General features: G+C 44.5%; 1 protein-coding gene across 5 annotated transcripts in view; it reads right to left on the bottom strand.

Moving 5' to 3' along the window:
• LOC135405155 (zinc finger protein 532) overlaps positions 1-25,091 on the bottom strand; it is a 29,441-nt gene that overhangs the window by 4,222 nt on the left and 128 nt on the right. The window contains exons 1-7 of one of the 5 annotated variants that reach the window (XM_064639862.1): positions 24,979-25,088; positions 23,381-23,490; positions 14,143-16,502; positions 10,469-10,650; positions 7,529-7,705; positions 3,473-3,635; positions 890-1,168 (exon numbers count right to left, since the gene is read on the bottom strand). In XM_064639862.1, coding sequence (XP_064495932.1) covers positions 890-1,168; positions 3,473-3,635; positions 7,529-7,705; positions 10,469-10,650; positions 14,143-16,476 — 3,135 coding nt within the window. In that variant the 5' untranslated portion in view covers positions 16,477-16,502; positions 23,381-23,490; positions 24,979-25,088. Of the gene's footprint in view, positions 1-889; positions 1,169-3,472; positions 3,636-7,528; positions 7,706-10,468; positions 10,651-14,142; positions 16,503-23,380; positions 23,491-23,925; positions 24,131-24,287; positions 24,872-24,978; positions 25,089-25,091 lie in introns of those variants that run through there. The other 4 variants (XM_064639861.1, XM_064639858.1, XM_064639860.1 and 1 more) reach the window with 4 other exon arrangements.

The following is a 25,091-nucleotide window of genomic DNA, read 5'->3' as shown; positions in this document are numbered from 1 at the left end:
AGCTGAGGGAAGAGTCGGAGCGTTTCAAGGCAGGACTGGGGAGCAGACAGCTGCCATGGGTCAGCAGCGGGCTGGAGCTGGCACAGCCTGGCTCACACACAGCTCAGCAGAGCCACCATTGCCTGCCTGTCTTTTTAATTTCATTTAACTGGAAGCTCTACTGAACGGAGAGGAACTGCAAACAGGGTTTCTGCTGACTTGAGGATGCAGCATTCCCATACTTCACTTTCAATCTGTTTAAAATAAGAAGTCTCAAATCCAGCTGCTTTAAATACAAAATGCAACTTGTTAACTCAGCTGAACCTACAAGTGTGAGATTAGAGCAAGAGCTCAACCACAGAGTGTGTCTGCCTTGAAGAGGAAACACTGCTTGGCACTCACTGGACCAGCAAAACAAGACTGAGTCCCCACTCCCTGAGTCTGAGAGGCACTGAACTTCAGAACAGAATAGAATAATCGAATTGTTTCGGTGAGAAAAGACCATTAAGACCGAATCCAACTGTCACCTCAGCACTGCCACACTCACACAACTTCCAAGAGTGAAAGGGAACTAAGAAGGCACAAAGAAGAAATAAGAACACGGATCAGATTAGATGATTTGGATGAAATAGTGCAACATCTTTCACTCTTTCCATCTTGAAAAAATTCTGGTACTGAAAGAACAAGCCTACAGTTGAGAAGGAGTGTGTATATTTTCTCAGTAGAACTATGTAGAACGTGACAAAAACTAAGCAGCCAAAGAGAAAAATATGAAATAGATATAAGAACAGAGAAGAACAATGATGAAACTTAAAGGAATTATTTGCAAAAACACAAATGGAATTCAGGGAAAAATGACTTCCCATTTCAGGTGTGATTAACTTTTTTGTAATTCGGTATATTCCTTTACCTTTCCGTGTTCCTTCCTCATGTGGGAGATGTAAACGTCTCTCTGTGTGAAGAGCCTGTCACACTCCCAACATGTCCAGCCAGGATTAGCGATTTTTTTAGGCTCTGCTTTCTTTATGGGAGAAGGAGATTTCTTCTCCAGCTTTTCTGTTCCATTGACAGATTTTGTGTCCTCCTTGTTGTGACTGGCTGAGTTCTGCGTTGTGGGTTTAGTACTGAGAGGCAGATTTATCCCCAGGTTTGGTGGCCCCTCAACACTTTTCAGAGTTCCATGCATAGACTACAATAAAAGAGAAAAAAAAGTACAAAACTAACATAGATGTACACAGTTGTACTGACAAAATGCATGACCCTTTGAACCAAAAGCCTTCACTTACTTCTTTGTCAAACTACTATCATCAAATCACATACTATTGTCATCAGATCACATTCTTAAAGAAACAGGGTTAAGTAAAGGCAAGGCCCAGCATGACACAGCCAACACCAGTAACAGACACCATCTGCAGGTATTTTCACACACACACAAAAAAATGAGACTCACTTAAGGTTAAATTGCTGTTTAACAGGGAGGAAAAGAGGGCTCAAGAAACACTTATTGTTCAGCCTAATTTCTTGCTTTACTTACCTAACATACTAGTTGTGCATCCTCCCTTCAGACTATGTGACTGATGCTTTCCAAGAAGGAAAGGCTTTTACTGACAAATTTTGACTTGTCGCATTGGTAAATAAGACAAAGCATCAGAAACATCAGACAGCTCTATAGTTTAGGATATATGAATGTTTTCTGTTGAGGCTGAGGTTAAGCCCTGTCCTACTCCCCATCCAGCTGATGAGCACTCCAAAGGGAACACTTTTCCTTCAGGTAACCTCAGACACAAAACCCCCATTCAATACATTCTCAATTCTGAGAATATAGGAATACCAATCTGATACTCTGGTAACAAGTTCTTTTGTAAATCCTGTGGCTCTTGGGACTACCTGTTGGCTCTAGAGCAAATATCAACCTCATCTGTAGAGCATTCTATTCTTCTGTTTAAGAGCTGTTAAATAGAAGGAAAACCAGTATTTAAAAACCCTTAAATGGTAATAAAAAAAGCAAAGCACACAGGCCCAACTGCCTGGCTCTAAAGCAAAGTGAAGGTGTGTAGTAAAGGAGGAGGCTGCCTTTAGTATCCCAGTGCACAGGGGAGGGAGAAGGGAGGTTCCTGTACTTCCAGGCAACTGAAGCTGACCTGGAGATTCCATCCCAGCCTAACTTGTCAGCATGTAAAATGTTAGTGCTCAGCTTTCTAAATGTCTTTTAAATTCAATACTTGACATTTAATTTCTTATTTGAAAATACACAAAGAGCATTAAAGCACAGCCCAGAGTCCCAGTGCTGGCGGCACGTGCCACCAGCCAGACAGGGAGTGTTACACCTCCAGTCCAGTCCTCCAGCACCTGCTCTCACTGCCTGCTGGAAATTTTCTTGTAGTGAGTCATTGCAGGAAAAGGAGACATAGGTTTTGCCATTAAGAAGCATTGACATCTGCAGGAATTATTCTGGGTTATTTTTTGTAGCTTTAAATAACCTTCTCCTGAGCTTCCTCCTGTTCCTTTCTGTTCTGCTTTCATCCAGGTCTACCTCTGCCTTGATGGTTTATGTCTAGCCATACCAAACCATTACTTTCTGTGCAGCTGAGCTCTGCCCCTGCCAGGCACTCGTCCTCTCCCTGAGTCCTTTTCTGCTTTTATCTATAGCCTGCTACTGGTTTTTTTTATTCCCCCTTAACTGAACTCCAATTTATACTGCTTTGCTGCTGTCCATACTACTATACACACACCCATCTGTAAAACCAGTAATACTGCTACTACACATGTATTCTCTAACCCTCTAAGTTTAGTCTCATTTACAGTGAATCATGCTAAAACCCCACTGGTTGAAAGTACAAATACTGGCATGGAACACTAAAGAGTTAAACAGTGCCCAAATGCAAGTAACTTAGCTTAACTTTAAACTGTGAGATGCTGAGCCACCCTGATTTATGTAAGGGTAGCTTCTGACCCTAACTGCAGTCAGATTGAGCTCCTAAGATTATCTTCAGCTCTTACAGAAATGGTTATGTACAGATGTAACAATGCTTTTCCAATAATACCTGAGTCAGGAAAAACTAATTCCCAAACAAGACATACACTGCAATATGCAGAATTTGCCTATTTAGTTAAAAAAAAAGAACTATCTCCACTCTGAGTCCTGTTTTGCCCGTGAAGGTGATCAGTCACTGACCTCTCCCAGCTCTTATCTCTACTCATGAATTCTTAGCTGGTTTTTTCCCCTCTCTCCTCTGTCCAGCTGCAGAGGGAGGGTGAGAGAGGGGCTTTAGTGGGTACCTGGTATCTGGCCAGGGTCAACCCCCCACAGACCATCTGAAATACAACATTTTAACATTTGAGAACAATATTCACAGATTACCCCCTTGGAATTAACAATATCTCCCCTCATCAGTCCTCTTGTTATTCTGTGCCTTTTCACAGTATGTTCTCACAGCATGTAATGCACGAAAAACGGTACCTCTTTAGGAAACAAGAGAAGATGCCTACACACCTTGATATGATCCATCATAAGCTGTTTCTGTGCATACAGAAGAGAACAGTCTGGACACTTGAAAACAGACACCTTCTGGTTTTCAATGTGCTGATCAAAGTGGCGATAGAGCAAAGGTTGCAGAGTAAACACAGTGTCACACATAGAGCATTTATATATTATTCTAAAAACAGAAGTACAATAAACAATGTCAGTCATATAGATGATCTATTTGCAAGAATCACGATGTTAACTTTTTTTCTCATCAGAGATAAGATCTGACATGTTTAAGAAATTGTTTCACACTGCCTGAAAAAAGTTAAAATTAAACTAATTCGAAATGTCCTCTAATGTCAAAATACGGGAGCACTAGAAGAAACACAAAAATAGAAAAAATTATTTAAAAAGTGCAAACAAGAAGCCAGAAAACAACAGCATATGCCAGTTACATACATAACATCAACATCTGCTCAGGATACTCTGGAAGTTCAACATCTTCAGTTTCTGAACTCATGTTGTAGCTAAAGGACAATACACCGGTTTCAGGTTGCAAAGGCACTATGTTTTAAGGGAGTGATTGATTCAATCATAATCAGTAACATACTTCAAGATAAGTGTATTTTTGGCAATGTCTGTGGCTTTGAAGCTCCTGAATGCCAAGCCTAGACTCTGTTAATGCTCTGAAGCTCCAACAATGCAGGACAGTATTTCCTTGATCTACCATTCCAAACCTTTATCAGTCTGTCTGTCAGAGCAATGCAGAGACACTGCCAAACCCACACCTTCCTCTCTTGGAGCACATGGGACTTTTGAACTCCCCCTCCTCTGCCAGGCAGTATTCTCACCCCAGATCACCAGCCATGGCACTGGCAGTGCTGCAGGGACAGTGTGGCTGAAATCAAAGGAACCCAGCCACGGGTGCTCAGTACAGCAACAGGGGCTTCCCCTGCACAAGCAGGGCTTCCTAATCCCATCTCTGTCCTACAGAGCACCTTTCATTACAAAAACACCCCACAAACCCCCTGCCTGCTGGAATGCTGAATCTTCTCATTACCCATGTAAATATTCCATATCCCTCTAGGCAATTATCATTGTTCCAGAGCTCTAAGGATCACTCTGCACTGAGAGATGACAAGAACATGGACATTTCTTCAATGTCCAAGCCATTCTGTAAGTCCAGATGACTTTATATTAACTGAGAAAGATACTGTTTTTGTGGCATCAAGCCGTCCCAGTTTCTCGCTAAGATAAATGCTCCCTAAGAGAAATTCTCACTGAGATATGCTAAGATAAATGTATTATTTACACAGCATCCTCTGATGACCAATGTACTTGTCCTGCTTTCTCTGGTGAACCCTTCGTTGCAGATCTGTATTGAATCTGCTACAAGAAAACCTGACGTATTTCTGAATCTGTGTCACATAAATATTGTTACTCTCTAAAACCACCAAGAATATATGTGTTTTCTATGGCAGCTAAAATACTTTACTCTGCTTTCACAGAAGAACTATCTGGTAAAGATCCAAATTTCAGCCAAGTCTCTGGGCAAAGACTGTACTCACTTAAATTCATACCAACACACCTAATAGTGTTAGTTGTGACTGTACACACCCAAGTATTTCTTTGAGACACAGCAAAAGTATGATTTTCAGTCCTAAACAAATGCAGCCACGTATGGTGGTTTTGGTTATGTTTTATTTAATTGCAGTAGTCGGTGTTTAACACGTAACTGCTCAGAACACTGTCTGGAGCCTGGAGGCAGCTGTGCTGAGACAGGACATTACACCAAGGCCACTGGCAGCTCCAGGGGTCCCAGCACGGGGCTGGTTACTCAGCACCCACTCCTGCCCTGCAGCTACACCAACGTGGGCACGGCACACGTGCCCCCTCACTGCCCAGAACCCCAGGTTATCTCACAGTAAACACGGGTGTTGTCTCACAGGAAAATACTTTGATGTTTAGCATTTTGAAAACTTCTGCACCAGAGGGTGGTATTTCTCCTTCCCACATTTTTTTCTCTAAAAACTTGTGGGATAACACACTTAATACCAATACAGCAGATATCCAGAGTCAGGCTTGAGAAAGAAGAATTTCTCCAGTATTCAAAAAGATATCAGCCATGACCAAGCTTAGAGTTACAGAGAGAGCTTTGCAGAGTTGAAAGACAAGCAGCCATCCCATTTCCCTATATTAAAATAATCTCATTTCATCCCACTGAGAATCCCTGCACATCAACGTCATTTTTCATACACCAAATAGTTTTCTGCATCTGTTCTGAAACAACTGTTAGTAATGTAATTGTAAATCACACAGTTCCAGGAAATGCCAGAGGCGGGAAGCCAGATCCCTGCGAGCCCAGTTCCTGTAAACCCCACAGTGTGCCCTGGACAGGGTGGCTCGGGCCCAGGCAGGAGCTTTAGGGCCACAGGGCCAGCCTGGGGCCCTGCCCGACCTGCTGCAGCCGTGGGCAGTGCCCTGGCACTGCCCCACACCCCGGGGCAGCAGGGAGGCTGCCAGGCGTTCATGGGCACCACGCACAGGCAGCCTGGGTGCTCCATAATGCAGCACAGAGGAACCAAACGGGACTGCACTGCCTGAAACACAGCCTGGCAGCTCTGCTCAGCACTGGGCAGGCCAGGAACTCCAGACACTGCAAGGGCTGGCAAAATCCTACCACTTACTCTGCAGGCATTTAAGACAGCACGTGGATTAAAACTGGCAAATTTAAAGAAAACACCACTTCATAAGAGGAGCACTCAGCTGTGGAGTCTGTGACTTATTACAGTAGTACTTAATAAAGTTTCATTTTAGTCTTTTTATAATCAAAAATAAATTCATAAAGGAATACAATAAGCATATCTATATTGAAAGAAAACTAATCAGAAACAGATTGGCAGATCCAAGCACAATTCACTTGTCCTATGTGAAGCATCTTACACAAACAGTGATCTTAATCTTTTGGTTTTCTGTAGTGAGAGCTATGGGAGTCTGAAACAAGTTTCAAATGTTAGTATCTCATGTCCTCTCACCCAAGATACCATCCTGAATTAAAACAAGGTATCATTTACCACCGGGCAGAAATGCCTTCATCTGGTATCAGACACACATGCCTCTGGCATTTACTGGAACTGTGGGATTTACAATCACATTACTAACAAGTCTGTTGCCATTTTGCTTTGATGCAGGTTTAAACAACTTAAATATGTTAGAAGAAACAGTGATAAACTGAATTCTTCTGAACTCTGGTTATTACATCACATGGTACCTTGTTTCTCTCCTCTGCCTTCTATTTTCTTGAGCCTGCGAGTTGTTACCGTGTGCTAGTGCTCTGTGCACACCACAGAAAAAACACAGTCAACACCTGAGTGTCTGCTCTCAACAGTGCACTGTACCAGCGAGGAGGAAAAGGAGGAGAAGGGGTGCAGGGAGAGGCACCAGGCTCAGAGCTGAGGGCTGAAGTGGTCTGCACACACATCAGCACCTTCAGCGGAGTCCAGCAACGTTCAACACCTCTGCACAAACACCCTGTGCCCTGTGTCACCACCTTCAGCAAACCACCACATTATGCACAACTTTTCTAGCTACAGGAAAGAACCACTTCTGCTTTAAGCCAGAAAGAGATTACATATTGGGAAAAAAGCTTATATAAACAGATAAAATCGCTTTTTCCCAACTTTTCAACCAGATGTTCTGAAAATCACCACGTAAGTGCTGATGAGTCTTAGCAGCTTGTTTTGGAATCACATTATCTTAATTCACAGTAAAAATGCAGATGAGCTAAGCAGATTAAAACATGAGAACGAGCAACACTCCAGCCACCTGTGCGAATCATTTGTGTAATTACATTTTGTAATCACTCTTTCCTAGCGCACAGCGCTTAAAGACCTGCTGCTGCAGGTTCAGGGAAATGCAACCTTCGCCCAACAAACTGCCAGCTGAAAACTCCTGAAAGCATTCCACCACCCCCACACTGGCAGCTGTCAAGAGGTGATTTTAAGACTGCAAGCACAGGACAGAATGCAATTTCACAGGTCATTCAAAGGCAGGCAAGGGCAGTAGAAGATGAATTTTGCTTACTTTGGTTCGCCTATCTTGATACCAGGGTGTTGTGTGTAGGCATGGGAGTGTGTGCTGGGAGCAGATTTAAATGCCATGGGACAGATAGGACACTTGTAAAAGACTTCACAGTGACAACCTTGAATGTGAGACTTGAGAGCCGCCACGTCCGAGTAGACGACGTTGCAGTGCACGCAGCTGTGGAGAGAGCAGAGAGTCAGGGCTGGGCCCAGTCCACAGGGACAAACTGCAGAAACTCCCTCCTTCTGTCCACTCAAACAGCCCAGCACAAATCAACAGAACACTGATTTGGAGATCAGGAAGGGGTAAGAAATTTCACACATTTTAATTTGAGAACCTAAGAGATATGAGGTCAGAACATGTTTTTGTGTTATTACAGTAAAACAGGAAGAGGGGTGGACAGAGGAATATTCTATTGATTGCAGAAAGAATGCTTAAATCCTCTGCACATTTGTAAAGAGATTTTACAAACTGAATTTTTATCACATGCAGTGGATTGTTTAAGGTGCACCACAGCAATTTAGAAATGACCACCAAACGGAAAACCAGTAAGGAAAATATTTGCACCATTTCCCTTGTTTAGATTTAATGAAGACATACTGGTAATGATTTTCTGTACATGTAATCAAATCAGCACTTGGATTTAAACTCGGGGAAACTAAACTGAATCTCTACAATCATATCAATATATCAGATTGGAATTCAGAAAATACTTTGCAAAAACATACTTCTGCTGTGTCGAATATTTGTGACCTTTCCGCATCTATTCTAAAATGAAACAATTAAAAAATTGAATTAATATTAGAACATAAGGATGTTTTTACACAACGGTCTCTTTTAGTGCCCTACATCTCCAGTAGTAAATGCTACCAAATCAGTCCAAGAACATACTGCAATCAGCAATTAAAAAATACCCTGTCAAATGAACCAATTTCGCATTGACCAGTACTTTGCACTAAGGGGTTTACAATTTAAACACAGAAGGCCTCTGCCCTTCCAGTATTTTGTCATCTATTATGGCAGTATGATTGTTGTCAAATCAGTTTTTAGATGGTTTTAGTGCCCTGATGATAGCAATAAAGCAGGAAATACACATTGCATTCAAGGATCCCATTTTCCTCTTAAAATTTATCACCCTTGAATTTTATGAAGCATCATCCTTTCTTTTCTGGGCACTTAATTTACATTCTTAATAGTATTCATCAAGTTTACACCCATCTAGTCTCTGCTTGCCAATGCATCCTCTCAAGTAGATTGTCCTGGTCTTCTGGGGGTCTGTTCAGATCGTCTCTGCTCATGCAGAGCTGAACCCTTCTCCCCAGCTGCACACAGTGTGATCCTCCCATTACCACATCTGCTCCCCAGGTGTCACCTCTGCAGAGCATCTCCCACCTCCCCACCCCAGGTCTTGCCTTTCTGCTCTCGTGCTGATCTAACTGCTCCTCAGCATCCACCACTGTCTATGACAACACTTGGTAAGGCCCAAGCCTTCGCCTCAGGGACTGCTCTAACAGCTTGCTTGTTTTCACCTTGGCAGGATGCAGGTGAACTTTCAGGTTCAAGTTTTCCCCTGGTTTAGTCCAGACAACTGGCCTAAATCACTGGAATCGAGCGGAAGCCCTTGGCAGAGGCCCTTTGGAAAGGCAGGCCAGGGTGTGCTGCTCCTCAGGCAAACCCCCTGCAGTGCTGAGGGGTCTGAGGAGGGAGACATTAACACTCCCAGATACTGCTTTTCTTTGCCTGGGTCACTTTGGTTTAGTCTCACCAGATCAAGAAATTCTGAATCAGTGTGGCACGAGATGTTTATGAGACATCTTGGAAAGTTCAGTGAAGGATTTGTGAGCGTGCTGGTGTTACTGGGGCAGAGGAGTCCCTGGAGGCGATTCTGTGCATGAGCCCTAGAGACACAGGCCAGAGGGAAGGGCAGTGCAGTGCAGGGAGCAGAGGCAGGAAATGCAGGACAAGACAGACTACTGCTTGGGAGAAAAGAGAATAACCCAAAGAAATGCAAGGAGCTTGGAGCTGTGTCAGGCCATGGATTCAAGCTGAAAACAGGCGCCTGATGCAGTAAAATGCTTTCTTCCCTTAGTGGAAGATTGCACAGCCACTCTGGAAAATGAACTGTGGCACCTTAAAGGGGGAAGGAGCTACCAGCTGTAAGATTTAAAATCCCCCTTTTCCAGTGAGACAGGGTGAAATGGAAATGTTTTAGGAGTGCTGAGCAAAGCTCGGTGGTACAGGCGGCTCTTCCGATCACCTGCTGGGCTGCCTGCCATTCCCTGCAAGGAGAATTCTAAGATGAAAGATTTTTTCAAGCCTTTCAAAGCGTAACATTTCTATGAAATGCCTCTGCTCCCCATTTTCTCACTGAGTTGCCACTACAAGGAAATGTAAAAATAAAAGGGAAACTGAAGAGTAGCAAAGGAGAACCAAAAGACCAGGCTGTTTGAGTGAGAAAGGTAATCTGCACGTGATGGAAAGCCAAGGAGTCCTGACTTCCCACAGAAACGAGAACAACCAGGCAGGTGCAGTATGCCCATCAACACCATGACAATACATTCTGGAAGTAAATACTGAAAATGACTGTTCTACCAGAGAGAACAATCCAGAATTCAATAATTTGAAAAAACTCAGAGTTTTTTTAAAAACCTGAAATTAAGGCAATGCATCTGAATTCTCTAGACTTTATAAGCAGTGAAGTCCTGAATCTGTGTGACACTAGCTAATATTCTGATTTAATCATATACAAAAGTGGATGCCCAAACAAAGCAGAATCCTAATGTATTTATTCCAAAATCTGTAACACTAACAATACTGTTGCCATGACAACCTTAAGCCCATGAAGCCGTATTCTCCAAACAATACTTATGAAACTGGAAATTTACTTTTAAAAGCATAAACTGTACACAAATTGACAACAAAAGCAATCATGATACTGACCGAAACCCAACTCTTCGGGTATAATGCAGGCAGTTCTTAGTGACATGGGTCTGGAAGTGGACAGATCTGCAGATTGCTCCACATTCAGGGCACGTGTATGGAGATTTATGCTGATGAATTCTCTGGTGTGATGCAAAACTGCACTGGTTAGGAAGCAGCATCTGGCAGATATTGCATGTCTTCTAAACGATAAACCAGAATAGATGAGACAATAGGTTTGGTTGAGCTCTGCTAACGTCTGTGTCAAACACTGCAATACAGCAAATAAAGGTTAAAGGCATGGCTGGGACGGGCCCGAAGGAAGCAGCAACTACAAACACAGGCCCTGCTGACAGAGCTGGCAGGGGCTGGCTGCCAGCCCCACTGGTGTTCTGGGCCATCCTGACACCACAGAGCTCCTTCATTTCACCACTGACCACAGGAGATGCACGTGGCTTTACAGAAATATTACTCAGGTGCCTCCCAAAATTACCTTGATAGCACAAGGGGCCTACATACAACTCGAGAGTCAAATTATTCTATTATTTCTTATGACTTGGGACTTGTGAATCTCACCAATGACTTACAAAGAATTAAAATCAAACCCAAGACTCTTTCCTGACATGGGTATTTATAGGAATGTTCTCTGTGGCAGATGTACTGATGTGCACTCTCTGCAAGAACACAGACCAGAACAAGAACTCCAGAGCTGCATTATAAATCATTTACTAACATATGCCTGAAGAAATCCCAAAATAAATGCTCTGTGAGCATGATGGCCTGGTGTGTTTGAACACAGTCTCCATCCAGAGGTCTCCAACAGCTACAGCTAGAAGTGGGGGACTCACACCCCCATGCTGACTAGAACTGGTTTGGGGTCTCCAGTTTAGCTTAAAGGCAAAATCCTGACTGGCCATGACTCTGCCACATTTACTGGGCTTCAGTATCATTCCCCAAATCCATCTTTGGCCGTTTCTGTGTTAACAAGCTGCAATACAGTAACTGGGGAATCTGCAGCATTATTTCATTGTGTAAGAAAACAGCAAAACAGAACTTCTTATTCCAGCAACAAAAAGGTCTGAGCGTTTCACAGCCCTTCCAAAGCCTCTGGCCTGCAGCACTAGTGAAGGACACTGGGATGTGATGGCACAGAAGAGCTGTACAGCATTCCAGCCCCAGCTCAGTGACCTCTCTGAGCCTGCAGAAAGCCGCCTGCCAGACTCGTCTGCTGACCCAACATGCCAGTAATGCTCTTGGTTAAGGCCCCTGCTCTGCTATTTCGATGAGTACAGAAAATGTTTAATTGTAACTGATTACAGTAGAACAAGAAGCATCTACTGTGAAATTCTGACATTCAGCACATTTGCTTACCATTTTATTTTGGGCTTATGGTGGCATTAACTTCAGTTCTCTCATTCCAACCCACACCAAAATAAAACAGTTTGTGAAAATCATCACCTGCCTGCATTTAAAGTCAAAGTTTCAGAAAAAAAAAAGGGTTAGAAGGAAAAATGGTGGAGGTGGAAAATAAAGATACACAAGAACGCTGAGCATGAAGGAAAATGAGCTATGCAGTTTCCATGGGAGCTATACACTCCTATCTGTAACTAGGATAAATATTAGCACTCATTAGCCCAGATTTGCTACCTTTTTCTCCCTAGTAAGTAGATGGGGGTTTCATTTAGCCAGAAAACCTGTCAGCGAGTGGCCCCATTCCCTTTAACAAGAATATTAATGGAAATAAAACATTACAGAAAGGTAACAACTTTATAGGGAACATATTTTCATTGCTAGGGCTGTTCTACCATTGTTTATTTTAAATGAAACATTCTACCTTCATAACAGGAGTTTCAGGAGAACGAGAACACTTACTTACTGCTTAGACTCATTGAAAACACATTTTCCTTTCAAGAGCATTTCTCTTTCAGGAGACATTTTCCTTTCAACAGCAATTAGATGGGCAAAAGCACCAGACAGAGGGAGAAAGGGAAGGGCAAAAGGTTTAGTTTACCTGTCCGTAAAGACAAGGGCCCCCCAAAAGTGAGCACGTCACTTTATCTTCGTTCTTCTCTTTTTTTTTTTTCCATTTTAGCCTCATCCTCCCAACCTATTCTCAGAATATCGCTCTGTCTCTCATCCACTTGCTTTATCTTGGGGCCTTCTTACTTGCTTGATTTTTCCAGTACCAAGAACAACAGGGTTTTTGCAAGGACTACTGGATCTTAGATGGGATGCTACCTAACAGATCTGTTATGGGAAAGAATCCATCTGCCACCAGGAAGCACCAGCAAAGCAGTCAGGTAAAAATCCAAAGTACTGAGTATTAAGTAACTCGAGCTGGTGCAGAATATACTTGTGGTCAGCCATTAGATACTGTTCAGAACTGCAGCAAGGTCTAAGGATGGAACACATCCTGCTATCAGACTCAGGCAGGCAGCCCTGCAGTACCTTACAAGAGGAGGTCACTGGAATGGCATTCTGCTGGGAATGCAGGCTCTCAGTCTGACTCTGCTAGCCAGTCAGGAAAGGAGGAGCTGAGGCACAGCCATATCAGCCACAGCCAAGGTTGCTTCCACATGCAAATCTCTTTACATTCCAGCCTGCAGAGGTGGTACAGAACAGGTCCTAAGTGCAGCAAATAGATCCTGACAGGCCCCTGCCTGCGCTCCTGTGACTACCTGCATTTCTTCCTAACTGCAGGACCTAAGTCTATCCTGTACACTGCTGTGGGATTCCCAGGAATATTCCCGGGGCATTACTGGCTTGAGCACGCATGCAGGTTTTCAGCTTCCCCCATAGCAAGAAGCTGGATCACCAAGCTCAACTGAATGCTTTGAAACACAGCAGAATCCCTTTTAATTGGCACGCCCCAACAGAGATCCAACTGTATCGTTTAATTAACCACCCTGGCTCCTACAGGATTATAAAATACATCGCACACTGATTAACAGGAAGTTTTATTGAATGACGGATTTCTTTCAGGTTAGGCCACATACATTAGCAAAGAATTTTAAAATGGTTTGTAAGTTTAACTCATTAGCACTCGTAAGAGGAAAGGAAACCCAGCTAACTAAACCAGTGGGCACACCACAGCAAGGAATGGTGCCAGGGAACAGGGCTTTGCACTTTTTAAGGAAGACCTGAGGCAAACAGCAGGCATTGCTGTCAGCAGTCAGTGTGCCATTTGTCACTGCCTGAGTCCCTGCAGGTGAGAGGAATGCCTCACTCACTTAGGGGCTAGATGAGAACTCTCAAAGCTGAGGACCAATCAAGAACAAATCACTTAAAGCTACCATTCAGGTTGAACAGACGGGCTGTTAATGAGGGTGCCAATTAAGTGGATTCCACGGGCTAGTCAAATTCCAAAGCACAGAAAGAATCATTAAAGTATTATTAGTAAAACCTATTATTACTTTCAGGATTAAAATGTTCAGCTGGAAGAAAGCTAATGCTAAATTTTAGCAAAAATATAGTGTCAATTTCAGACTTCAGGGCCTAAAAAGATTCTAAGAGAAGTCTTATTTAAAAAGTGTTGGCATTGACTATGTAAGTGCTTGCAAGACTTTTTGTGGTTTTCGTTTCTCATTTTAATCACGGAGGTTCAGATAATTAACAGCTAAATGGAAGTAAAAACATATCCAAAGTCTCCTAGGCTTATAGATGAAACATTGGAATGTAAACATAGGATACTCTACTTGTCCACTCGTGTCTGCAGCCTGCTGGAAATGAGTTGCAAGAGATGTCTCATCTTGGAAAACTTCATTGCACTCCAAACACTTTAGACTATGCCTACAGAGTTTCGATGGATCTTCGTCTAGCGGCATAGCTGGAATGACAGGAGAGCTCGCCGGGGCTGAGATCACTGTCCCAGTTAAGCCAGACTGCATCTTTGTTACGGAGTGCGTGCCAGCTCCCACCGCGCTCTGGAGCAGGGATGCAGCAGTATTGCTGGAAGGAGATGCTATCATTTGATCTGCTGGGACTGGTTTGAGGATCAGGTGGGAACACTGCATCACAACGCCCTTCTCCTTGTGTCCACGAGCGTGTGACAGGAGACTGCATTTATTGTAGAAAACTAAATTCTTTGTGCAATGGTTGCAAGTCACTTCAATCCGCACGCTCCTCCTGTCATAGTGCTGGGTCAGGCTCTTCTCGAGAGCAAACGAGTCACCACACTCCAAACACTTGTAACCTCGTGTAGGTAGCGTGATTCCGGCATTGGCAGGGGGACTGAGGTTTGGGATGTAAACTGGTACGGGATTGACGCTGCTCAGCACCTTGTTGAACGCTTCCACTACAGAACTCTGTAGGGATGACACCACCTGCACTCGAGACACTTTTTTCGAAGGCTGTGAGGCTGCTGCAGAAATTATTGCCTGCTTGATTTGCTGCTGGGGTTTGGTTAGCACTTGGCGCAGTTCAGAGGTGGTTTGAGCACCCTGAGGCAGAAGGTTAAGGTTGGCGAGATGGACCGTCTTTGGCACGAGTTTGGCACTGGCGAGGCTCGACGCCGGCACCACCACCGTCTGCTGCTGGATGGCGTTGGCGGCTTTGATGATGGCGCTGCTGGCGCTCTGCACGGACGCGGCAGAGATGACAGTGGCCTTCACTGTGGTGTTGTTAGCGAGCTTCAGGTTGATCACCTGGGAGCCCGCTGTCTTCACTGCGGACACGGGCAGGAAGGCGGTAGCCACGGGTTTGATAGTGACCTGTTTGGGGGCAAGCTCTGTAGATCCAACTGCATTGGTGACGACCGAGGACTGGAGAGGAGCTCTGGGAGGAGAGGAGAGAACAGCAGCAGAAGTTGGCGAGGACAGCAGAGATGTCATGGAAGTTACCATGGAAGCACTCTGCTCTGGCTTTTTACCAGAGTCCAAATCAACTTCTGGCAACACTCTAGTAACAGTTCTCTTGATCTCCCCAGAAGAAGTCTTGATGGTTTTTATACGAACCTTAGGAATTGCTGGTGTCGACCCTGCAGGGGAAGATGGAGACCCTTTGCTGCTGTTCTCACTCGATACACTCCTGGGACTGTCAGGTGGTTTGACAGATGGCTTCTTGGCACCATCAATGAGGCTCTGAGACTCAGGGGACTTTTCAATAGCCCGGGGACTTTCACTTATGTCTTTTGGTAACGGAGAAGACTCTCCTGAGTTAGGCTGCAAATCCTTACTGCTATCTGTAGCTGCCTTTTTAGCACTCAGGGCTGCGATTGCAGCAATGCAGGAAGAAAGCTTTGCTGATGACTTTGCTTTGGACTGGGAAATGCTGGCAAGATTTGTGTCACTTTTTTCAGTACTCAGTTTTCCATCAAGTACTCTGTTTTCAATAAGCTTGTCAGAATTGTCTTTTAGCAATTTGTCCTCTGTTTTTCGAGCTTTAAAAGGCTCAAAGACGCTTAAATTGACAGAGTTTGTCTCTGTCTCTCGTTTAGCAACTTTATTTTTATCTATACTACTTGAAACTGGGATTCCAGGTTTAATCAAGTTCTCCCCTCCAAGTGCCTTTAGTTTGTCATATTCCTGCTGAGATAGAGATCCTGCCAAGACGTTTGCTCTGAAATTTGCACGCATGTCCTCTTTATCCGGGGGGTCATCCACCTCAATCCTTTCATCATCATCAAATTCTTCAGCACTCGATATTGGGCTGAACTGGTTGAAAGCTGAATCCTTCAGCGTAGTCTCAGAAGCTGACCCATCATCTTTAAGTGACTTCCCTTCCTCTTTACTGTAGCTCTCGAGAGCTGATGATGTTAGAAAGCCATTGTGCAAGCCATTGCCTGTGGAATGGTGGCCATCCTTGTCCACGCCCTCGGAGGAGTCGATGGTACGCACGTTCTTCACAATGACGCTCACGCCAACGTCGGATGATGACGGGGCATGAGAATCTTCCTCGGGGTGAGCGTTCTGTTTTATGTGGCTGTCGTGGTCATCATGGCCAGATTCAATAGCTGCTTTGGGATCAACCATGTCTGGTATGTCAAAGGCTGCAAGAAGATCATCAAAATCTGGGGTCTTCATATCCCCCATGGTCACGTATTTGATTGGAAGCAGATCTGTAAAATAAGCAGATGGGCATTACTTTAAGCTCTAGTCTTACACCAAGAGCTATAGTAATTCATCAGCTCCACACACAGCAACCTGGCCATTTCTTCTGGGCCCAAATTTCAGTGACTTTCTTCCTGTGCCCTCTCCTACACTCCCTCCTATCCTGGCCAACATGCACTGTGATTACAGCAAGATACCTGGATGTTTGTGAAAATAAGGGGAGGCATTTGCAATTTCTCCTGTCTTGATTTTCCTTAACATTTGCACTATCAACCTGATGAGTCTTCTTGAGATGGTAACAATCTGTAACACTCAGGTATTCATCAGTTCATCAGCATTGGCTACCTGGAAGTCATTATGAACTTTAAGAAGGCAGAGGAGGAAGAGTTTTACAGGATACTGAAATACACACATACATTTCAGGCAACACCTTCACAGAAATACAGAAGGGTTTTGAAATTTGTTGACATGGTTCACTTAATAGTTTTGTGGCTTTGTCTAACTTATTAAGTCCTAAGTACAAAAATAAACACATGCATAATATCAAAATTACAAAGCAAGTTTCTCTAAGAATTAAATGGAAAAGATTCCAGAGACCAGAGCATATAAAATCCATGTAAATCCACACAAAGCCTTGATGCAGTTACTCTTGATCTGAGGTACTAATTATTTGCATTCTGGCTGTGCATCTGTCATACCTGTCTTTCTGCAGTTGTTGTAAATACTCAAAAAGAACTAGAAAGTCACCCTAGCCTGAAACCTCCTCTAATTACATATCCTGGAGTTTAATTAACATTTATCAATAGCAATGAATCAAGGCCTGCTTACCCACTGTTTCCTCCAAGTATATTTAAGATCAGAACTGCCCAGCAGAGGAGACCCATCTGTCCTTTCCTGAGGAACTCCTTCAGTTGGGCTCATTCCAAACCAGGAAAGTATCTGCACAGAATTCCAGGCTCTCCTGAGCTGAACTCCCAAATGCCCCCCCAGGGAGAACACTGCACAGAGCTGCAGGGCTCTGCAGGAGGGACCCTCGTGCTCTGACAGAGCTCCAACCAACACAGAGGGCTTTGCTCCCTGGGGGACCCAAAATTACTGCTGCCCTTAGCAAGAGCTCCTCTCATTCTTCAAAATGTAAAGCAATCAAAGTTAAACAAAAAGGGACAGAGGACATGGCCAGTCATGACATGCAAAGAGGTGAATTCTAACCTGGCCCCTTTATTCATCTCTTCCTCGCTGTTCTAGTGCACCCATCTTAAGGTTCAGGATTTAAACCCCAGCTGCCAGGACTCTGCAGCCACATTCCTCCCTATTTTTTTTTTCCTCTCTCCAAAAACCTTTCAGTAACTCCTTCTTTTAAGGAGATAACTCTGCCTTTTATTCAAGATCAAAATCAACTGACACCTTGGCTGCCAGACAAGCTGTTAGCCTATTCCTTCTCTGGGCCAACATGATGCCTGTAAGTGCTTCAGAACAGGAAATGAGGCAAGCTCCTGGTTCCCCAGGAAATCAGGAGTTTCCAGAAACTGGAATTTCTTTGAGAAGGGCTCTGAGAATGCTTGAAAAAAGTTAAACAGAAAACCAGTTTCTTTAAAAATTGAAGCATTACTTTGCTTACTTATTATTCAGTGATAAAAGTAACAAGGAAAAAAAATCTGCCTATGGAATTCCAATAGGAATTACACAGCTAGGGAGCCATGGAGCAGTGAGGTGAAATGCTTCTGGGTTCTGCCCAGAAGACACCACCAAGTCTTACAAACTTAAGATAACAGACCTGAATATACCTTTCTCCATGACTTCCAAGAATCTCATAGGTTTTAGCCAAAGGAAGGTACTTGGCTGTTCCACTGCCTTCCTTCTCCCAGTCCACGTGTGGTAACACATTCCAGGGAAGCACTCGCTTGGACAGTTATGTCAAAACAAGAACCAGCCCATGAGAACTCTTCTGACCGTGGAAGAAGCAAGCAGGACAAGCAGGGCTTAGAAGTAAACATCTGCTTCTGAAGGACTGATAAAGGCAGATAAAGGCTTTTTGTTTTCCTGCATGGAATTGCTGTCACTCCTCCTCAAGCCCTGTATCTGTACCCGTTTCAGATGGAAGGACTCCAGACACATGAGGAAAAACAAACCTACCCTTTCATGTGCTCTGCCGAGGTGGGGGGGACCAGAGAAACACACAGACTTTTTTCACTTTCTAAATAAGATTTATCTTGTAACTCTGGCTTTAGGACACCTGCAGCTGGGGCACAGCATTCTCCACAGAAAGACCAAGCTGCCTAGAAATCCTGGCTGTAATGAAAGGACACTTTTTGGAGTAAAGCTGAGCAATTGTAAACACTCAAACCAGAGTCATTTTGGGGAACCTGAACAGCCTAATGATGACAAAAAACCAGAATGCTCTGGGGCAGCTCCAAGACAGGTCCTATCTCCAGACCACTCAAACCCCTAATTTTTGTCAGGTACAAGAACAACTTCAAGCTTTCCAGCCTAGCAAGGACAAATAATCCTCCTTCCTTTCCAATACCTTTCCAGTTAATATTCTCTATGCATGAAGTTTTCTCTTGTTTCTGGATCATAAGTATGGTCTTACATGCTCAATTTTTATTCTTTTATTTACTTGCTAACCTTTGAAGAACCAACCAACTTTTCCTCTTTGACACCTACCCTCCCATTCATCCAGTCCTTCCAAATTGCTGAGCCACAACTCCAATGACTTTATACACTTGCTTTAGCTGTATCAGCCCTGTCTTTTCTGCTTTATTAAATTCCTACCCTTTGCCTTCAAATCCCATGTAATTGTCTATACTTACAATATCTAACTCCTTGCTTTTGGTCAAACAACTACTCAACTTCAGCTTCCCTCAGCAGCAAATCTATTGAAGGAAATAGGAAACCCCCCAGCTCTAATCTTCATCCCCCTATGGCATTCATGTTCTTGGGACCACAGTCCTTTCCCTTCCCTAAACTCTTTGCACTGTTCTTCCCTCTGTTTGTGGTTGTGGACTCTTCAGGGCAGAGACCTTTTCTTTTGTATGTTCTTCTGAGCAAACCAGTGTTCTTTTCAGCCCTGTGAAACCAGAGACACGGCTTCTCAGGGTCTGGCCCATGGCAGTGTCTTGGTTCTGGTATAGCCATACACAGCTATTAGTACAGTTACACTACTCCAAAGCAAAATTCCAAAAGTCTGGAATAATTACTCTTATGTCCAAACAAAAGTAATGAGAGTAATTAGATCAGGCTCATTCTGGAACAAAATGCCTACACGGGGAGCAATACCAGCCTAACTAGCACAAAAGCATACTTTTTCTTTACAGTTTCTGTATTGTTATGCCAAGAAACTTCATCAGGTAGAGAAGACTTAAGTGATTCAATCAGAATTACAATAACATATATCCCAACATTAGGCAAACTTCAGCCTAATAGGCAGAATATGAGCAGTTCATGAGCTATTCAACAAATATTAGTAGTTATAACTGACTCACACTTCCCATCATTTCCTCTGAAAGCCAAGCCCTGTAAAGACAGGCAGAGCAATGTGCTAACCTAACCACAACCCCTTCTTCAGGAAACAGGAACCACATCTCAAATCACAGCCTCGCTGCTCTGACACCCTCAGCAGGCGAGGGGCACGTGCAAGAGGCCACTTCACCCGCAGCCAGCGAGGGCTCTCACACTCCTTTGTGGGAGCTTCTTCTGCCCTGTGGAAGGGCACACGGCTTGCTACTGTTGCAAAACCCAAACACCTGCTTCCAGAAATCCCAGAAATTCCTTTCATAATAGGCATAGTAATTCTTATCCTAAGAATTTTTCATTTCTTAGGATAAAGGTCTCGTTTACCATCCACAGCATCAATAAGGTCATGCCAGTCCTAATGTGTCTCCGCATCTTTGTGAAGTATGGGCTGTTTCACGGTGAAAATTTATATGAAGCAACTTACTCTTTCAATATTATACACCAAATCTATCTGCCTTCAAAAAAAGAGGAAAATCCAATTTGCCTCCCTGCACAAGACTCAGTGAGTAAAGACTTAATCCAAAATTTTGACAGACAAAATAGTACTACTGTAGTTTATGACTCCTCAGGAGCCTCATCTTGTAGTCCAACCCATCAATGAACTGGGTATCTCAAGTCCTCTTTGGGTAGGAGAAAACAGGCAGGGAAAGAGAAGGGGAAGCCTCTGGAGTCTAAACCACCTCTAGCACAGCTTGAAAAAGAACCACACACAGCTGTTTGAAAGGTCAGGATGTTCAGCCTTTGGCTGGAAAAAAGACCAGGGATGTTTCAGCCCATGAGCAAGGAACCTCCCTCCCCAGAGCATGGAGCTGGACAGGCCATCCCCAGCCACAGCTGGCCACATGGAAACTACCTGGATGTATCCAGAGATCCAGGTTAGGGGCTGGGCCTAGACACTTCCCCAATCCCTCCTAAAATGGAATTGAATTCCTGAAAAACAAGGAAATCCACACACCATTCTTTCTGCACTCAAATTATAAACATGCCTTAATTTTGTGCTTCTGTATGTAAGATAGGCTGTGCCAATAACACGGGGATAATTCAGATGTACAGCCAGAATGGACAGAATTTTAAGATTCCAGAACTGCTGCAGATTCGAGTCCCATTCTGAGTGGCACTTCCCGCCCCTTTGCTGTAAGGTGTTTCTTTGTGAAGGGGGTGGAATTGTGGCAGCTGCAGCCAGTCTGAGCCACAGCTCTCCCAGCCAGGCAGTGCCCAACAGAGCAACAACAAGACCCCAAAACGTCAGGGTCAAGTTTGGGTTTTTCTGAACACACATTCCTGGCTCTCTGTATGAATATTTATATTTTAACACACAGTCACGTGATTAAGAAAACAACAGTTAGTTAATTCACTCCAAAGGGGCTTGGAATGTGATAAATCCTTACCCTCCTTCTGGAGATCAGATACCTGAGACCAGCAAAATGAGATCCTGGGTACTGATATAGAGGACCAGCCCTCCAGCATCAGCAGCATTTTCTGCTGGAAAGCTGGCCTGCGTGCAAAATCCCAGTCTCCTGGTGAAGAGCATTTACAGATATTATTAGACTGAAAAAATACAACTCACCAAGAGCACTGCAGACTCCAGCATCTAGTCAGGTTTCTATCTTACAGCCTACAAAAATCCTTGCAAATTCAAAATCTTCGTTGCTAAAAATAAAAATCTGTAGTACAGATAGCGTTCAAAAACCCAAACAAAACAGATCCATAGAATCTTGTATCAATTCGAGAACTCACAATTTTAAAGCTGCTTACTATTCTGGCAGAGAGAAAAAAACCCCTAAAAGGTGCTCTCATGTAACAGATGAGTTTTAGCTGACACTTGGAAGAGAACCCACGTCCTATCATCAGGAGATACCGCTCCTCTCATGCAACAAGAACTCCTGTTTGCCAGCATCGCTCTGCAACAGACGTCCACAGTCAGATACAGACCCTCTGCATCCCAGTGCTGAAGGACAGGAGCAGAAATCAGCACAGGGAGCTGTCAGGCATTTTGCTCCATCACAGGCTATTCACTGCCCTACCAAACCTGAGAAACAACACATCACAACTGCAGGAAAACCCACAGACCCAGAATTTCAGGCTAAACGTTAGCACGCTATTTTCACTTTTCTACAATTAATAGCTCGACACCTTATGTAATGTACTGCAGTCAGAAACAAAAAGGTTTCCTTGTATTGTCACTGGGATGCAGGCACCCTGCCTATCATCAGCCAGCTCACAACTTACCCAATATCCACAACCTCTCAAGGCTTTTAGGACTGTCTATCTGCTGAGCACAGAGGAGAGGACAGTCATTTCACACCACAACAGAGCACTTTCAATGTTCTGCCTCCATATTATCTTGATTGTAGACTACCCAACCAGCTAACACAGCTAGGACTGGGTAGATTTCTTAAAAATCACACTGGTTATGATTCTAGAGTAGCTGATTTCCTGTTATAGGAAGTAACAGTTCTAGCAAAGAATCCCCAAGGCAAAATGTTTAGTGATCCACTGTGTAAGCTCTAACAGCCTTTGTTCTTCCCTTTGCTAGATTCATTACTGCTTCCTCCTCTCTCCCCCTCTCCCTCTCTCTGAATCCTTCCGCTTTCACTGTAAGATACAAATGCCAGCTCGAATCTAAGTACACATTTATTTTTCATATGAGAAAAACCCCCACAAACCCCTGTCCATTATCCATTGCTTTGAGTTAAAAGCAGTCACCCCTCAGGAGCTGATGCACTGCCCATCCGGTTTCCTCTTCTGATTTCATTACTGCACAATATTATAATTCATGCCACTGATAATGTGCTGGAGCTCCATCCAACCCCCCAAAATACATCTTTCCACTTGGCTGCTGCAAAATCCTCCCCAGGTTACAGCAGTCTAAGAAAAGCCATCCATACTATTTATTTTGTACAGCTTTTTTCTCTCTAGGACGTATCAAGTACATGCTTAACACTGAAGACCTTAATTCAAAACCAAGTGTTGGGTCACTCAGATGTGGCCAAACAATAACCTGTAAATAATCAGACAGCAAATTCTGCATGTGAGTCTGTAATACAGCACAGAACAGCTCACTGCCACAACTGGTCCACAATTTATGATTGTCACTGAGAGGCCTATTCCATATCACTGCATTGTGAAAACAATGTATATCTGGATATATTTCAATGAAAATAGTGTATTTAGCCAGGATATCACTAAGTCTTTAAAAATAAGAGCTTTAATCCTATTAAAACTGGAGGACCTTAATAGCATTTCTTCGGTAACACTTAAACAATTGTCTCCTTCCTAATGTGCCAAGTGTGCAATGAGGAGTCAGATTTACTTCTCACACACATGTACCTACACGCTATTGTTATAATCAGCACAAACCACCACGTCTCACCTTGTGAACCTTGACCTTTGAAAGATTTTTTTAGCCGGTGCTCAGTTACTGCCACAGCCGCATTACCTCTGCAAACACCAAAGGGTTAAAGGCAGCCCCAATCAATAGGCCTACAAGGAAAAAAAAAAGGGAAAACCAGTATGCCTTACAGCATCTTTGCAATGCTTTTATGCACAATTCTACAACAATACTGTTTCCTTTTGGCCTTACAGAAAGGCACAGCAACCCCCCCCTTAACGTCCCCTAAAGAAGCAAACCACAAGACAGCACCCTGTAAATAAAACCGCATGCAAAGCAGCATCCTCAGTCACAAGCATAACTACAATTACAAATCATTCAATCCATTTTATGTAGTTTAGTTTTAAAATAGACTGCATAACCAGTGTCCCACCCTTGCAAAGCAAAAATATTTTAATAAGGGTCATAAATCTCAGCTCTTGCCCATTCCTTAAGCATAAAAAGGCACGAAAAGCCAAAGTAATCTCAGTTACTGCAAATATGTACATTTACATACAGAACCCTTTATGACTACGTTAGCCACATACCAGTGCTGTGTGTCTAAAGTGTGCATTCACATACTGTTTTGGGATGGTATCTTTCTGCAAGCTCCTCTGCTTTTGGCTGCCATGAAGGGAGGAAGCTCTCCCAGTGTAGTAGCTCAGTGACTGCATTGTGTTCAGGAGCTGATCTGCCTCAAACCAGTTCCAGCCGGTTCTGGTCACCCTACATAAAAAGCTATGGCAACCCTCGCTGAGTTGCCAACAAGTCCCTGAAAATCGCAGGGGCTGTTTTTTGTGTGGCGTGGGGCCGGCGCAGCCCTGTGCCCCGGCTCCCCTCCTGCCCGGCCCACGCAGCCCCTGCTCCCCAGAGCCCCCCGCACGCTCCCTTCCTCGCCTCCCCCACTTACCTCCCACAACCTGGCTGAGAGCTGGGAGTGTGTGCGTGCCTGTCTGTAGCTAACAAAGAGACCGCAATAAAAATCCTCATAGGATCTCTCTTGCAGCACCAGGCAGGCTCGGCCACAGCCCTGGGAGACAGGCTGCTAACCCGGGCTGCTCCCCCTCTGCTCCCACAGCACGAGGGGTGGCTGCTCACACACGTCACATCTGCCCCCTCATGCCCACGGCCGAGGGGTGCCTGAGCGAGGGCTTCTCCCGTCCGCCCTCCCCACTCCTCGCTGCCTCTGGGGCCGCCCGAGTGGCATTTTCTGAGCTCTGGGCAGCATTACTAACAGAGTACCCACACGCGCGCCTCCCTCCCCTCAAGAAATCCATTTCCGCAGCAGCAAGATGCCTGCAAAATAGTTCCTTTGCCCCCTCCTCGCAGTACCGAGTTGGCCGCTGCGCTGATTTTTTTTTCCTTTTGCTATTCGACTATGCTAGAGGCCCTAAGAACCAGCGAGCTGCAGCCCCGCGGCTGGGCAGCCCCCCCGGCCGGCACCCCCCGGCTGGGGAGGCCCGGGCAGGCTCAGCGCGGCTCCCACCCCGCAGAGACCGTGCGGACCGAGCCGCCCGCTCGGCCCTGCGCCTCTGGGGCGATGCCCGGCCAGGGGCTCGGCTCCCCGCGGTGCCCAGGCCGCTCCGGGGGTCCGCACCCACCTGTGCCCGTGGCCGCTCTGCTCCTGCCCGCTCCCCTTCACCTCGGCCACGCTGGGCCTTCCTCCTGCATGGCTGACAGGCACACAGACCGAGACAGCAGCCACCCCGCTCCT

The sequence above is a fragment of the Pseudopipra pipra genome, chromosome W, assembly GCF_036250125.1.
Source record: "Pseudopipra pipra isolate bDixPip1 chromosome W, bDixPip1.hap1, whole genome shotgun sequence".
Taxonomy (NCBI): Eukaryota; Metazoa; Chordata; class Aves; order Passeriformes; family Pipridae; genus Pseudopipra; species Pseudopipra pipra.
This window is presented reverse-complemented; position numbering and strand designations above follow the sequence as displayed.